Here is a 16,446-nt window from a genome sequence, read left to right on the forward strand (position 1 = left end):
TTTGACTTTTTTTTCGCTATAAAATAATTCTAAAAGTTTAGTTTGTTTTAAAATCGTCTTTCGAATGAAAATATCATTCCCCTTCTTCCCCAAATCAACCAAATGCGAAGATGAATCCAGAAGCTGAAGCAGATCAGAAGCAAAAATAACACCAATGAACTCAGAACTCAGAAAATTATCATCATCAAAACTCATAAAATCATCATCTGAACTCAAAAGAACGACAACAAAAACAGCTAGAAGCAGAAGAACAACAATAACAAAAGAACAACAAGAACCAAAAACTCAGAAAATCATCATCATCATCAAAACTCAGAACCCAAAACTCAGAAAAACAAAAACCCATAACTCAGAACTCAGAAAAATCAATCAATAACGGAATCAGAAGAACAACAACAACAAAAGAACAGAAACTAGATTGATAATCAGAAGCAAAAGGAGCAAGAACCAGAAGAAACCAGAAACCGGCGAGGAGCAGCGACGACCGGCGGCTGAACAAGGAGGAGGAGCAGAAACGGCGAGCGGCGCACGACGTCCACCTTCGCGGATCTGCTGGCATCGACGTCGAGTCAGGAAGAGGAACAACGGCGAGATCTGGCGGTGAGATCCAGCGGAAACGACGAGGAGCAGTGGTGGCGGCGGCGGCGGCGAGGACCCTTCCCCCTCTTCTTCCCGAACCCCCCCTCCCTTTTCCTTTACGCTTTTTCTTTTTTTTTAGTTAGGGGTAAAATGGTAATAAAAATAAAAAATTTTGATAAAAAAGACGATTTTAAAATAAACTGAAATTTTTGGGACCATTTTGTAACGAAAAAAAGGTTAGACGAAATAAATTTTTTACCTCTATGTTAAGAATCAAAATCGTACTTAACTCTAAAATTAAAATAAGAGAAGTTGGATTTTATGTTATTAAAAGAGTAGTACAACGTGGATAACGTTTTGCAGTAAGACAGTAAAAATATAGGTGACATGATGGGTCAAAAATAACAGCATCTCGTAATAGAAACAGGTTATTGACCTATTGTAGTTGGTTGTTGACAATAATAAAATAGAAATTTAGCTGAGGTGTATCTGTTATTAGTACTTATCCGTAACGCAAATTTAGCTAGATAAATAATTATATATTAAATAAGTTCAATTTTGTGGTGCTCTCTCAGATTCATAATCTTGGTGTTTGGGGAAAGAGAGACATGAGATCAATGGCAGCGGAATCATCATGTTTGCTTGCACTGAATCATGTGTCATTCATATGCAAGAGTGTGAGTGAGTCTGTGAAGTTCTATGAGAATGTGTTGGGATTCAACCTCATCAAGAGGCCTTCTTCTTTCAACTTTGAAGGTGCTTGGTTATTCAACTACGGAATTGGAATACACCTGCTTGAGTCAGATAAGATTCCGGTGGAAAGAAGAGCCATAAATCCAAAAGAGAATCATATATCGTTTCAGTGCACAGACATGAGCGTGATAATGCAGAAACTGGATGAGATGAACATAAAGTATGTGAGTACGGTTGTTGAAGACGGTGGGATCCAAGTAGATCAGCTTTTCTTCCATGACCCTGACGGTTACATGATTGAAATCTGTAACTGTCAGAACCTCCCTGTTCTTCCAATTTCTTCATTACCATCATGCCCTCTCAAGCAGCCTAGCACGCCTACTACTACCACCAAGTGCTTTGCTCATCATGGATATGCTGAAGATTTCAATTTAACATTAATCAACATATTATTATAGCTTAGGAAGATTTTCAAGTGTACCGTGGTACCGATTTATCAGTGATTTTTAACCGTTGATCTTAATTATATATATTATATATATTTTTGTAATTAAGATCAACGGTTAAAAATAACTGAAACACCGATATGACGGTACACTTGAAAATTTTTTTATAGTTTATGTATGTATTATATTCTAGTAATTATATATGTGTGGAGCCTAGGAGTCAATGCAAATATATAGCCAATGCTATCATTTTGTACAAAATTCATGATTTATTGATTTTAACCATGGGACTCAATTGTAGTATGTTTTTCATCTCATATGTTGCCAATTGAATACAAAACATAACAACAGAAAGACACAGAAAAAGATAAAATTTTAATTTGAATAATTCTCACAGAAAAAATCAAATTAGGGATGTCCAAATCCAACTGCATATTATATAAAAATTAGCTACTAAAATTAGTCATTAATATATTTGTGTATAAATATATATATATTGTTCAATTTATTTTTTATGTATATTTATATTTTAACATGTGTTTTATTCTGGTAGTTAATTTTGATAATTCATTTTGGTGTTCGTTTAGTATGATTTTGTATATTAATTTATTTGCGCTGGTTGACAATATTATTAATGTATGTATATGATGATTATTTGGACGATTAAAATTGAGTTAGGAATATTATTATTTTCAAGGACACAGTTAATATTATTAAATTCTCTTCTAGAATTGGAATGTAGTCCGTAGCCTACTATGGTTGTTTGAGTACAAGTGAGATTAAGATTCAGAATATAAATGCAATATTAGTATGATCTCAGGTCATTGAGTTGTTTAATATGTGCAGTCAGAAGCAGTATTGGGTTGATCTGATGTATCTTTATATCCTAATGTTAATGGTTGATGATGATAAAAAACTTATATTAAAAAGCTGACCATATCTATATATGACAGGCCACTTATTTATGGCTAGCTAGCTGCACAAAGAAAAAAGAATTAAGGACGATCATGTAAATGAATTAACTCATCAAATTAAAGAGATTAAAGAAACGCCAATGAGTTCGAGTCTTATATCTTTGATAAAAAAAAAAAAGAAATTAAAGAAACAATGCCAATGTGACAGGGATAAAACCTAGCTATTAAAATCCAAAGACCCTTGCTTTATTCTCTAACACATTGTTTGGTTTAAATGATTTTGAAAGGAAGGAAAACCAAAGAAAAGAAAATGGGTGGAAAAGCCCATTTTCCATTGTTTGGAACACAAGAGAAAATGGATGGAAAACCAAAAAATTGGTATGGGACCCATATAATTTTTTTCCTCTCAATACTGGAAAGAAAACGGAAGAGAGAAGGCTAAAGAATGTTAATTCCATATTTACCCTTCTAACAATAAAAAGCAAAATTCTTAACTCATTATGTGAAATTAATATATATAAGGGTAATAAAGTAATTTTTTCTTCATCCATATTTTCTCTTTATTTTCTTTCCTTCCATTTTCTCTTCATCCAAACAATATACAAAAAAATTCACTTTTTCTCTCATTTTCTTTCCTCTCATTTTCTTTCCATTCATTTTCTTTCCTCTCATTTTCCATCAAACATCCAAACATAGTGTAAGAGCCAATTTTAAATGTTAGGTCGGTGTAGTTTAAATTTCTTTTCACTGAATTTGACTAATTTGATTGGTTTAATTACATATTTAATTGTCTATTATAAATATGTGATTTCTGTAAAAAATATCTTCGTATGAAAATAATATTATAAATTATTAAATAATTTAATCAAATATATTTATGTTAATTTATCTAATAATTTATAATATTATTTTTATATAGAAATATTTTTATAAAAATAATTACTGTATAAATATTAAGAGTTTGTTTGGAAATTTATAAATTAAAATTTATTTAAGAATTGGAATTTTTTATTTTAAAATAAATAAAAATAAATTTTTAAATTTTTTTTTAATTTTAATTCTCATTTTTTTTCATACAAATCAGATTAAAAGTAATCTAATTTTAAAATCATTCTCACATTAATTTAACTTAACATGTTAAATGTCAAAAATATTTTTATTTAAATAAATAGATGTTTAATAAAATAATTTTGTTAAAGACAAAATTATAAAAAAAAAATTAATTTATGCAAGAGTTTTTTTTTTTTTCTAAAGATAGGAGACTCAAACCCGCAACCTCTTAATTAAGTATGGGGAGACTATGCCATTTGAGTTATTACTCATTGGCTAAAAATTTGGAAAGATAGAAGACTCGAACCCGCAACCTCTTAATTGAGTATGGGGAGTCTATGCCATTTTAAATTAAAGAATTAAATTTTATTTTATTAGTATATTAAAATCATTTCAAACTATAAAATTAAATTTTAAATAAAATAATTTTAAAAAAAAATTTTCACATTCAAATACTTTTCAAACAAATTCTAAACAAAAATTGATTAGGAATTCACTTTTTGGTATTTTTGGTGAAACCAGCCAATTCGGCTCGAGTTAGGGTTAGATAACTATATATGACGCTATCCATATATATCAAGCTAAGCTAAGTCAGCAAATTTACGAACTAACCGTACACTGCATCACATGTAATTCATTCCCATTCAAACCCTCAAGCTGCTCATCCACTGCCTTTACCGTTATCTATCACTTTTTTCCATTAAATGTACCCAAATTAATTAGTAAAATAATGCAACTATTATGACCTATGATGCACGGACACTGACACGGACACGGGACACGACACGACACGAGACATGCCGATACGCAAATTTTAAAATTTTACATGATACGGGGACACGTATACATATAAAATATAAAGTATTTTTTAGATAAACCGTAATGATATTTTAATATTTTATTGATATTAAAATATAAATTAATTTTTTAAATTATTTTTAATATTTTATTTTAATTATATCAAGTATTTAAAACATTTTTTGTTTTAATAAATAACAATATATACTATATCTAAATTTATTTTAAAAATATATATTAAGAATAAGATCGGACACGCTGACACGTGATGGTATTTAGGTGTGTCCAAGTGTGTCCGGAGAAAAAAATTTTATTTTTTATTGAGACACGATTTGGACACAGCAGACACGCGTGTCGAACGAGTGTCTGTGAGTGTCGTATCCAAAATATGTCCGACACGGCAACCCAGCAAAGTGTCCGTGCTTCATAGATTATGACATGATTTTGGCCTTCTGAATGTGAGATATTATAACGACAAGTATGAACAAACCTTAAGAAGTCAAATGCAGTAACTTGGTTCACACCAAGAGACAAGACTATTGTTGTCTATATGGCTATGTTTGTTTGTTGAGATATAAATATTAATTATTAAATATGATAATATATGTTTATTATTTATTTGTTGAGATATAAATTTAAATAGATACAGTAATATATAAATACATATAAAATATATATATTTAGTATTTTTTTTTAAAGTTGGGACACAAAAATAAAATTTATATAACATAAATTCAATTTTTTTATTTTTAATTATTTTTAAAATTATTAATGTATATAAAATATTATTAAATACATTATAAAATTTGTATATTTTTATGTTTATATATCTTTATGTATTATGTATGTGTTTATGTGTCTTAAAGACACTAATCAAAGATACGGATACTGCTACTTACTACAACTATTGAAGCTTTGGTCCCCTAAGTCTTAGAACTCTTAATTCAATTTTTAATGTTTCAAATACTTTATCTTAATCTTAACGAGTTTTAGTCGTTTTATTTCAGTCCGAATAAATTTATAATTGTTTTACTATTAAATTTAATACGAGCAATTAACATATTTAAGAGACAATAATATTTATTTTAATAAGTAAATAAGTAAAATTGTTTCATCAATGATCACTAACATATTTTTTTATTTTATTTTGGAACATCGATAATTAAATGATGATAGAATTTATAATTTTTTTTATAAGAAAGAGATTGAAAAAAAATGTTACAAAAAATCTTAATTATATTTTTTATCGTAAAAAATATCACTTATTAATAATGTTGTTAATGATTATATTATATTATTATTCATTCTGTTAACTATTTATATAAATTTTACAGTAGAACAATATTAATTTATTTAAAATTTTTTAAAATAAAAATAAAATATTAAAAATTAAATATTAATGACTAAAATAATATTTTCCTTTAATATTATATTTATATAAAATATTATTATTTTTTATATAAAAATAAAAACTTATATATAATTATTTTTAAATAAAATTATTAATTAAAAATAATTAAATAATTTAACATATTAATTAAATTATTAACTACTTATAGTAAACTATTAACTTTATATTAAAAGAAAAAAAAAAAGGAGAATGGCAATTGCAATTCCTATTTGTCGGAACTTGGACATACTTAGTGGGTCACCCGTCAAGACTTTTCCAAACAAACGTGGAGCACGTTTTGAGAAGAGCAGAAGAAATATATTTTTTTATTCGCAAAATCTTAAAAAAAAAGTTAAGTGATATTTAAAAAAATAAAAATAATTAATATTTAAATATTCTATCTAAAAGTATTTTTAAATTTATCAATTATATTTAAATATAATAATATAAAATATTATTTATTATATTAAAATATTTTTAAAATAAAAAATTTTAGAAAATTATTTTTCAATATTTTTATTATTAAAAATTTATTAAACACATAAAAAAAAAATTTTGTAACAACTTAATAACTTGAAGAAAATACATAATCTTGTAAGTCTAAGGTCGGGGTGACAATATGTATTCTACTTATAGATATCAAATCTGATTCAATCCGATCGAGTAGGATTGTCAATTCAATTTACAGTAAGTAAGTTTTTCGGATCAAATAGGGTGTGAATTAGGGGTGGCAATGGGTATTGGGTAGGGTAGGGTAGGGTTTTGATCCAACTCTAACTCTACCGCGGGTTGAGAATATCCCAACCCTAATCCTACCCGCTCTTAACTCGCGGGTACCTGACCCTACTCGCGGGTTACAAAAAATATACAATATTATTATATAATTTGATGATAATTTAAAATAGAATTGATTTTTATGTAAAAAAAATATTAAATTATCAATTAATAATTTTCTTTTAGTGGCTAAGGATCTTTTGCATTTAGTGAGAGGTCTTTGATTCAATATCCACTTAAAACATATTTTTATATAAGTATATAATATAAACATATATAGAGTGCGGGTTGGTCAAGTAGGGTTGAAGTTCAACCCGCACCCTACCCGACCCGCACGAGAATTCTACCCGCACCCTACCCTACCCGTTGCGGATCGGGTTGGGTACCCGCGAGTAGGGTACATATTGCCACCCCTAATGTGAATTGAGTCTTTTTTATATTAATTGATAATTTAATATTTTTTAATATAAAAATTAGTTCTATTTTAAATTATCATCAAGTTATATAATAATATTACATTTTTTTAATAATTTGCAGGTAAAGTCGGATATCCAAGAACGAATAAAGTTAGAGTTGAGATATTTTCAATCCACATATAAAATAAAATTGAATTTATATAAGGAAAAGTCTAGGAGCCAGCAACTTTATTAAATTTTGACTAGCATATAAGTATATAACCAGTAAAAGAAAAATGAGTAATCCCACATCATTAGATAAAATCTCATACCATTAAAAACATTATTGATGACTATTTAATGGTTACAAATCACAAAAGTTAATGACCCTAACACTCTTCTTTATATAAAAATCTAAAATTAAGATTAAATCCAAACTCTATCTACCCATTACCAACCCTAGTCTAAGATTCTAAGCAGTATGCAGGTTGTGATTCTATATAATAACCTGACTGAGGTCTCACCGGCAAACAACAACTAACAGAAAGAGATGGCAAGTCCACTGCCTCTGCTTTCACTGAACCACGTCTCATTCGTGTGTAAGAGTGTGACTGAATCAGTTCAGTTCTACGAGGATGTCTTAGGCTTTGTCCTCATCAAGCGCCCTTCTTCTTTCAAATTCCAAGGGGCCTGGTAACTTCTTCTCTACTTCTGCTTCACTATATGCTTTCCAATTATTAATTAAGCTTCTTCTTTTTTGATACGACACTTAATTGCTTCTTAGCATGCATTATCACTTAAATAAAACTCAGGTAGCGTTTGTTTTGAGGCACTGATACAGAGACTTTGGTTCAGAGACGAGTACTAAAATTTTTGTCTCTATCTCTAAAATTTCAGTCTTTAAATACTTCCAAAAAGTAGGGACATAGGAGACTAAAATTTTTAGAGATAGAGACTGAAACTTTAATAACATTTTATACTCAAAATATCTTCATTTTAATTAATTAATTCCAATTTTACGCTTTGTACAAATTATATTAGAGTTTTATTCTTGTGTCAATTTCTGTCTTCCACTTTGCACTAATTATTTCAATCTCTATCTCTTAGTCTCAGTCTCTCAGTCTTTCTGTCTCTCCACCAAACGCTACCTTAAATGCTTTACACTGTCGGCATCAAAATAAAACTCTGATATATACGTTCTGTGGTTCAGGTTATTCAACTACGGAATTGGAATACACCTGCTTGAGTCAGATATGGTTCCGGTGGAGACAAGATCCATAAACCCAAAAGAGAATCATATATCGTTTCAGTGCACTGACATGAGTGTGATAATGAAGAAACTGGATGAGATGAACATAAAGTATGTGAGTGCAGTTGTGGAAGATGGTGGAGTTCAAGTAGATCAGATATTCTTTCATGATCCTGACGGTTACATGATTGAAATCTGTAACTGCCAGAACCTCCCTGTTCTTCCAATTTCCTCACCATGTCCTCTGAAGAAGCATGGAGAAAAAAGAACATTGAAGAACAACTGCTCTGCAGAAGAAGCAATCATGATGATGGATAATTTGGTGATGGATATGTTGAAGATTTCAATATGAGTACTCGGAATCACAACTACCAAGCAGTCTCCTTAATCATTTTAAAATTTATACACATTTTTTGTGAAATTAAAGCATTATGAAATCCTATTAGAATATGAAGACTGAAGAGTGTTGTCTAAATTTGATTATGAATTATGTTAGTAATTATTCAGGTCTAGTCTGCAAAGAGTGAGACGGATATGTGATAGTTCAAATAGATGAATTGTTTTCATTTGTGCATAATGATAAAAAATAGTCTCCCTACTCATTATTATTTGTCTAGATATGCAGAAAAGATGAAAATTAAGTGCTTGTTTGGGTGAGCTTTAAAAAAAAGATCTTTTTTTGAATTATCTTTTTTTAAAAGATCTTACAGAGAAGTAAAAGTAATTTTATGTTTGGATATCTCATGTAAAAAGATCTTTTTATCTATCAATTATGTTTGGGTATAACAGTATAAAAGTACTTTTTTGTTCATTTATTACATGAAAAACATCTTTTTTTTAAGGAAAAAAGATCTTTTAAAAAAAGATGTAAATTACAGCTTCTCAAAAAAGATTTTTTTTTTATTTTACTAGTGCTTTTACTTTTACTACTAGAAATTTGCCAAACACGTTAAAAAATAAAAAAAGATCTTTTTTCATTGAAAAAATATATTTTTTAACAAAATAATGGCGCCCAAACATGCACTAACAATATAAAAGTACTTTTTTGTTTATTTATTATATGAAAAACATCTTGTTTTAAGGAAAAAGATCTTTTAAAAAAAGATGTAAATTACAGTTTCTCAAAAAAAATATTTTTTTATTTTTCTAGTACTTTTATTTTTACTACTAAAAATTTGCCAAACACACTAAAAAATAAAAAAAAATATTTTTTTATCAAAATAATGGCGCCAAAATATTTATACAATTAATTAACAATGGAAACTAGTCACCTTTTGCTAGCCAATTTTTCATAGTCTGTAATTCACTTATTCGTAGCAGTAAATTGGGCTTCCAACACTAAATTTTACACTAACCTGAAAATATGGATTAAACTGATAAGATAAGATGAAAAGAAAAAATAGGGCAGGTTATGTCATTGTTGGGAGAGGTGGTTGATGAGAAGAAGACCTTATTAAAGGTTGGAGTTGGATACTTGGATTAGATTGAATTTTGAGGCACTTCATTTTCTTTGTGGGACATGGCCACATGGGCTTGCCTCTCCTGACATGACAAGTAACAACTAACAAAGCAGAGTGAAAATATTGGGCCATACATACTAAGGTCATACCCCTCCAGCTTCCATTCCCTTAAAGCCTGATTGATCCATTCACACTTGGCAATGTAACTGCCACTAATTCATGCATCATCAGCCTCGGCTATTGCTAATTATTATTATTATCAGAATAACCATACAGTTGAGAAATTACAAAGTGAACTTTATATATATCCTCTTGCAATTAGAGCAAAATCTTTCTTATTGAATAATGAGTCCAGAGCTTCTACATATTTGTTAGTTAACCTAATACAACTTGAAAGACTAGTTCACAAGTTGCATTGCACTACAAATAATAACAATAATCATAATAATATTCCACAAGTGGTTAGCAACTATCTTGAAGAATATGTGAAGGGCCAAAATCTCTGTTGCTACCTGCTTTCAATTAGTATAAGCATCCTCCAAAATCCCAGCTTCTATTAACAGTTGACAGTTTGTCCCAGTGCAAGTTTGAGACAGGGAAGGGAAAAGGAGGGCCATCCATTCACTAAGAGTGTAAGCTTGAATTAGAACATAATCATACACAAGGCACAAGAATGGTACTATTCCCTTCCCTTCTCTTGTCAATCACCTGATGCTATAACGACAAAAACATCACCTGCAGACCATTTTCTGAGAACTGACTTCCCGGAAGGGTTGATAATCGCCCGATCTTCGTCAGCTAGGCGATAACCAATAACAATCTCCCTTCTTAAACGACCTCTGATCATTATGTCATAGAAACATATTTCTTCCTGGTCATACAAATAGAATTCTGCTGGTTTGATGCACATCTCATTCCCCTGCCATAATTGAACAAAAATGTCCAAAACAAATGTAATCTTGATTTTGTAATTTAAAACCATATGAGATAGACTATAGCCTTAAAATGCCAAACTAGATGATCCAAAAGGGATGTGACCACAAATACCGAAATAGTAACTGAGATCCATCAACAGTATGAGAAATAGCAAGAAAAAGTTTTAAGTAAGGGCTACCTCCTCTGCGAATAACTCCTCAAGAACACGGTTGATTTGCTTGTCTTCAGCCACCATAGCAAGTGCCATGCTAACCAGCTCATTTGATAACACATAGTCACTGATTCTGGACACAGACACCAGATTTCTAGTCCTAGAATCCAAGATTTCACTGATTATAATTGATTTATCTGAAGCTTGCTGCATTTCGCGGATCCAAGAGCTGTGAGAGAACCCCGATAACCTTAAAGACGATGTTGAGTCTTTGCATGGAAGTCGTCTTGACTACAAAAACAAAAGAGGTGATTTTATTTTTATTAGAATTCAGTTCACAAAACAAGGTGATACAAGTTAGTGACGAGAGCATCACAACTCTAATATGAAATGCAACAATTGGGACTACCTGTATGTCACGAATTAGTAGAAGTGTAGCTAAAGATCTTGAGTCAGAATGGGCAACAGAGTCCTCCACTGATTCATCTGCAAGAATAAGAATCTGTTCTCTCAGAGTTAGTAACTTAGTGTACAGTTGAAGAAAATCTTCATTTAGTGTGTTTAACTGTTTCTAGTCTAGGGATATTTAGTGTCAATCTTCATTTAGTGTGTTTAACTGTTTCTAATCTAGGGATATCTAGTGTTAGTAAAGTTCTTACTTCAGAACTTACTTCCTTATAATTTTATTTTGAAAACAAAACTATTTTAAGTCATATAACAGGCTATCATCCTAACGAGATTTTTATTTTCTTTTTCATTTTAAGTGTCAATAAATAAATAATAATTGCAAATGAGACAGAAGCTGCCATTGGTTATCCAGAATTCTTATCAACTCAATTAGCATGAAATTTGGTCATCTATTGCATTACATAATTTGGTTACTGGTAACATGAGCCCTGGAAAACTCACACGGCATATCAATGATAGAAGATTCCTTCATGAAGGCACACTGATTCATATATACAAGCTTGACATGCTATAAAATATGAATAGAATATTGAAACTTACAGAATCAAAAGTCTCCAATGGAAGAGACTCCAGGTGCCGCCTAATGACAGCATTTCCCTCCCTGTGGACCAGCTTTATGTTCACTAGCGCAGAAACATCAAGTCCTCCATCAATGAGCTTATTCTCTCTTTCTTTTTCAGGAACCTCATTGAACATCCAGAGTTCCGAACCAGGAGCCAAGAATGCTTCCAAAACCTAAGAAACAATAGATAATTATGAAATTACATGGTAGGGCTTTGCTGCATTGCAGCTAATCAAAATAATTATGAGAAAAGGCAGTATTGTAGAGCATACACAATTTTTAGGGAATTACCATGATCATATCATCAATATCACGACGCCAGCCACAGAATAATATCTTCTCGGGAAATTTAGGTGGATCAGATTTCCTAGGGTAGAAGCCCTTCCGTACCTATACAAATATGTCAAATTAGAAACAAGGAGTCCTATATGCTGCTGGTGTCTAACTATGTAAATTTATTAATAAGTTACCTATAACCATTGATTTAATATAATCCCAGACAATGTGAAAAATATACTACACATAACACACTCTAAGGCCTAGCTGCCTAAGCACTCAATTAATATAACTGCCTAAATGGATCGTGTTGCAAGAGGAGTTAGAACAAAAAGATAACCTCTTGAAGAGGACCTGGAGCATATGTGTCATCGTCCTCCGCTATGACAAGGACTTCATCCCCATCTCTCAGAACATAATTATCATCCGGATTTATGACAATCTTCCCCCCATCTGCTGCAACCTTAATCCCACATGGTACTGCTTCAGGAAATGAAAGTAATACATCTCTGAAGCAAAAACCATTCAATTCAGGCCATCTTTTGATGTAGAACTCTGCATTCTCAAATCCCAGTATATCCTCCCATATCTGGCCAAGAGAACAAAACAAATGAACCAAAGATAAATTATACCAAAGTCACGTACATTGGTTGATAAATTTAGCAGAGATATCATCAAACTTTAGAATAACCTGGGCAAGGCCGGGTTGTAGAGCACACTGAATCATCAAGCGTCCGATTACATCATGTGCAACAACTGTTTCAATGAGTTCTCCACCAACAAGTTTCACTAGGGGTTCATTATCAAGATCACTCATCTCCACAACAACATGGCCTCTTAAGCCTTCCTTTACACCTGTGAGGCTGAGAACAACTCTCAAAGCTCGTGCATCACTCTGGAAATAGAAAGAGAGAAAAGGAAAGACTAAGAAGAAATTTCAGAATGAGTTACCAACAAAAACAAACAAATAAGCAGGTAATGAGGTAAATGACCTGATCAGCATTTTCGTCCGAAGCTAATACAATGATTGCGCGTGCCTTTGAAACTGAAACCTGCAAATAAATAGTTATAAGAATTTGAGTGGGTAGAGAACAGTTGTCAAGAAGGAATTTATGTGAAAGCACTCAAAACATCATCCACAGAAATATCGTGAGAAGTTATCCTTTCCTAAGAAAATAGAACAAAGATACCGCATCAATACCTTCTTTAGATCGGCCAGTATAAGAGGACTGCCACTTCTACATATTACAGAAGTCCCCATGAAATCAAATTCTAGTCTTGCTATATCCATTTCCATTTCCTCCTTTTCTTTTTCTGCAAGAACCACAATAACACCACCACCAACACTCTTATTTGCTATTGCTAACTGCTTCAAAAGTGATCCCTGCAATCAAATTTACATGTCAGCTACATGACTCATATTGAGATGAAACAATTAAGAACTGTTAGACGGATAAATAACCTAAACTGGTGGTCAACATCATGTTCCAAGTTAAATATCAGGTATTGAAAATAATTCATGTACAACCATTGAGGAGTTTACCAATTTGTCACTCCAGCCAAGAATGAGTATGTGGTTTCTTTCAATCACTTCACTCTTCCCTTTCCTGAGTGAATCAACCTTCTCTGATATAGCATCCGAAACAAGCCCAAGCATCATAGCAAATATGAGCATGCCGCCCGAACTAATTGAGACAGATACGATCCTCTGGCCCGTCCCTTCTGTTTCGGCATGATTTCCAGAGTCAGCTACATATGTCCAAGAATGCCAAAGTGCTTCAGCAAAACTACCACCGGTTACGGCATATAATGCCAAACCACCAAACCCTATGAGAAACAGAGTTGCAAAGAGAAGGGCAAGGAGCTTGGCATAAGGATATATGGAGAAAAATACATCTACCATATAGGCAATTCTTTTCTTTAATGGTACATCCTCCTTGTTATTGTTTGTTCTCCTCAAGAAATTGATCATTCGAGGAAGGTAATCAAGATATTTGTACAGCAGAAAAGGCAAAATGAGTGTGAGCATCACAATGTACAATGCAATTGTTCTACTGTCTGCATTCAGTATATAAGAAAATGAGCCAACGTTTTCCTCTACAGGAGTTCTTCCAATGCCGGAACAAGAACTAATTTCACGGCACATGTGAAGTTTGTCATGCTGTGGCAAATAATTTGTATGAGTATTTCATCCATCATAAACAAGATGAACGCAGTACAAGTCAATGATCATATACCTCTAGTTTTGCAAGCCTATACTGTAGATAAGCTGAATGAGGCACGAAAATAATACAAGTGACGAAAAGCTGCAACAACCACCAAAAAAAATTGTTACAGGTAAAAAAAGAATGAAAAAAAATTGGAATGAAAAAACACAGAATAAACGATTTGAATTGAAACCAGATAGAAGAAGGGAGAGCGGTTGTGGTGTTGCGGTCTCCTGGAGCTGGTATCGGAAGTGAGTGGTGGTATCGGAGGTGGTGGTGGTGGTGATGTTGGCGGCGATGAAGGATGAGGAGGAGGAGGGGGATCGAAGCGGGAAGGGAGTGATTTGGAGAAATCGAGGTTGTTAGGGGAAGGGCGCCTCCTCCTTGGCTTGGTACCAAGAAAGGAAGGGAAGTTCCATTGCTCCTCAACTGCGATCGCATTCTCAACTGACACTCTGAGATGCGTTGTTGAAGAAGCAGGCACAGTCTTTGTCTTCTTCAATGGAGGCTTCTTCAGCTGCTTTGAACCTCCATCATCATCCCTACTGTTCTCTCGCATTCTTCACCGATGCCTGGGATCTACGATGGACTTCTTCAATTAGAGTGAGAAATCGCACTGCACCATTTTCTGCAATATTTTAATCTGCACCCTTTCTTTTCTTTTTCTGTTTTTGTTTTTTCTTTACTCATTGCGAGTGGGCTCTACTGTACAACACACCCTACCACTTTTCGGTTTACGGTTTTTCTCGTTTGCTCTTTAAACTTGTCTTTACTCTTTTCTGCTACTTACCCTATCAACTCTCAACTCTTAATAAACACAACTTTGCTGCTCTTGTTATTAACTACTACAAATTTATTAAGAAAAAAAAATAAAAAATACGTTATAATCAACATTTTTTATTATTTTGTTTTATATTTGAATTAACATTATTCATAATTCAAGTCGTGTTGTTGTATAGTCAAAATGGTCAACTTGTCGGTGAATTTAATGCCAAATCATGTGAACGGTCATTCACTGAAATCCATGTTTCGTGGAACAGAATGATCACATTGAGAAGTACTGCTTGCTATACGACAGTATATATATACTTGCTGCTTGTACTTTCGAACTACTTTTCTATCAACCTTGCTAAATTAGGAATTCCGATAGTTAACAAATATCGTTGGTACGTATTCAAGTATTTTTTTTATTTAATTTCATTCAAGTAGGTTCAATACTAATAAAAATCACTCTCGTTAAAAGAGTGTGATTACATGCTCCGCTGCTGCTTCTTCTTTTTCTTTTTCTTTTTCTTTTTCTTCTTCTCACGCTCGTTTACTTCGGAGCGTCTTCTCCTTCGCTTTCTTCTTCGCGTTTCTCCTCTTGCTTCTTTTTTGCGTTCCTTCTTTTTCACGTATTTTCTCCTTATCGTCATTATTTTATTGTTGTTGCTGCTATATTTTTTTTTTCTTTTTCTCATTCTCTCTCTGGTGAAAAAGTAGTAAAAGGTGGAAAAGAAAAATTTTGAATTGTGCAGACTATAAATGAACCTAAATTATATTTGAAATGAACCTAAATTATATTCATAATGAACAGAAATTATTTTTAGAATGAACCGAAAATTAAATTCTGAATGTAAACTCGTTTCAAAACAAGTACAGAACAAAATAATTCACTCAGAAATAAACCGAAATTATATTCAGAATGAACCGAAAATCAAATTCAGTATGTAAACTTGTTTCAAAACAAGCACAGACCAACTGCACCTTTATTTAAATCCAGGATGAAACGAAATTATTTAATAATGGTGACACACAAATTCAATTCGAAAACAAGCACACAAACAAAAATTGAATCATGAACAAAAAATGATAAAAGAAAAAGAAAGAGGAAGAGGATGAGGTAGCGGTGATAACGGTAACAAAAGTAAAAAATAATAAAAAAAGGAGAAAAAGAAGAAGATGTAATATCAGGGTGAAGAACATATGCGTAAATTTGAAACAAGCGTGGAAAAGAAGAAGAAGTGTATGCGTGAATTTGAAACAAGCAGCAGAGAAGAAAAAGAAGAAAAAGCGTGTGGCTCTAAATTACTTGAATAAACTTTGATGCTAAAATTAT

At 31.9% G+C, this 16,446-nt stretch overlaps 3 protein-coding genes across 4 annotated transcripts; 2 read left to right on the forward strand and 1 right to left on the reverse strand.

Moving 5' to 3' along the window:
• The first annotated feature begins 1,196 nt into the window (after window positions 1-1,196).
• Window positions 1,197-1,730, forward strand: LOC112741054 (glyoxylase I 4-like). Its single transcript, XM_025789870.2, has one exon. The coding sequence runs from the start codon at window positions 1,197-1,199 to the stop codon at window positions 1,728-1,730; it is 534 nt and encodes a 177-aa protein (XP_025645655.2).
• Window positions 1,731-7,427: 5,697 nt separating this feature from the next.
• Window positions 7,428-8,890, forward strand: LOC112741057 (glyoxylase I 4). Its single transcript, XM_025789874.3, has 2 exons — window positions 7,428-7,732; window positions 8,250-8,890. Exons 1-2 carry the CDS (start codon window positions 7,590-7,592, stop codon window positions 8,638-8,640), a joined length of 534 nt encoding a protein of 177 aa, XP_025645659.1. The 5' UTR covers window positions 7,428-7,589; the 3' UTR covers window positions 8,641-8,890.
• Window positions 8,891-10,024: 1,134 nt separating this feature from the next.
• Window positions 10,025-15,164, reverse strand: LOC112741055 (ion channel POLLUX). 2 transcript variants are annotated; one of them, XR_011871604.1, is made up of 12 exons: window positions 14,542-15,164; window positions 14,379-14,447; window positions 13,685-14,302; window positions 13,343-13,525; window positions 13,134-13,193; window positions 12,833-13,036; window positions 12,482-12,730; window positions 12,157-12,255; window positions 11,844-12,038; window positions 11,245-11,321; window positions 10,863-11,126; window positions 10,025-10,667 (listed from the first exon to the last, which is right to left on the reverse strand). XR_011871604.1 is itself a non-coding variant. In XM_025789871.3 (12 exons), exons 1-12 carry the CDS (start codon window positions 14,905-14,907, stop codon window positions 10,449-10,451), a joined length of 2,619 nt encoding a protein of 872 aa, XP_025645656.1. In that variant the 5' UTR covers window positions 14,908-15,164; the 3' UTR covers window positions 10,025-10,448. The 2 variants fall into 2 exon arrangements, 1 of the variants encoding a protein (XP_025645656.1); XM_025789871.3 differs by having other exon boundaries at window positions 11,245-11,337.
• Between the last annotated feature and the right edge of the window lie 1,282 nt (window positions 15,165-16,446).

Source organism: Arachis hypogaea, chromosome 14 (genome assembly GCF_003086295.3).
Source record: "Arachis hypogaea cultivar Tifrunner chromosome 14, arahy.Tifrunner.gnm2.J5K5, whole genome shotgun sequence".
Taxonomy (NCBI): domain Eukaryota; kingdom Viridiplantae; phylum Streptophyta; class Magnoliopsida; order Fabales; family Fabaceae; genus Arachis; species Arachis hypogaea.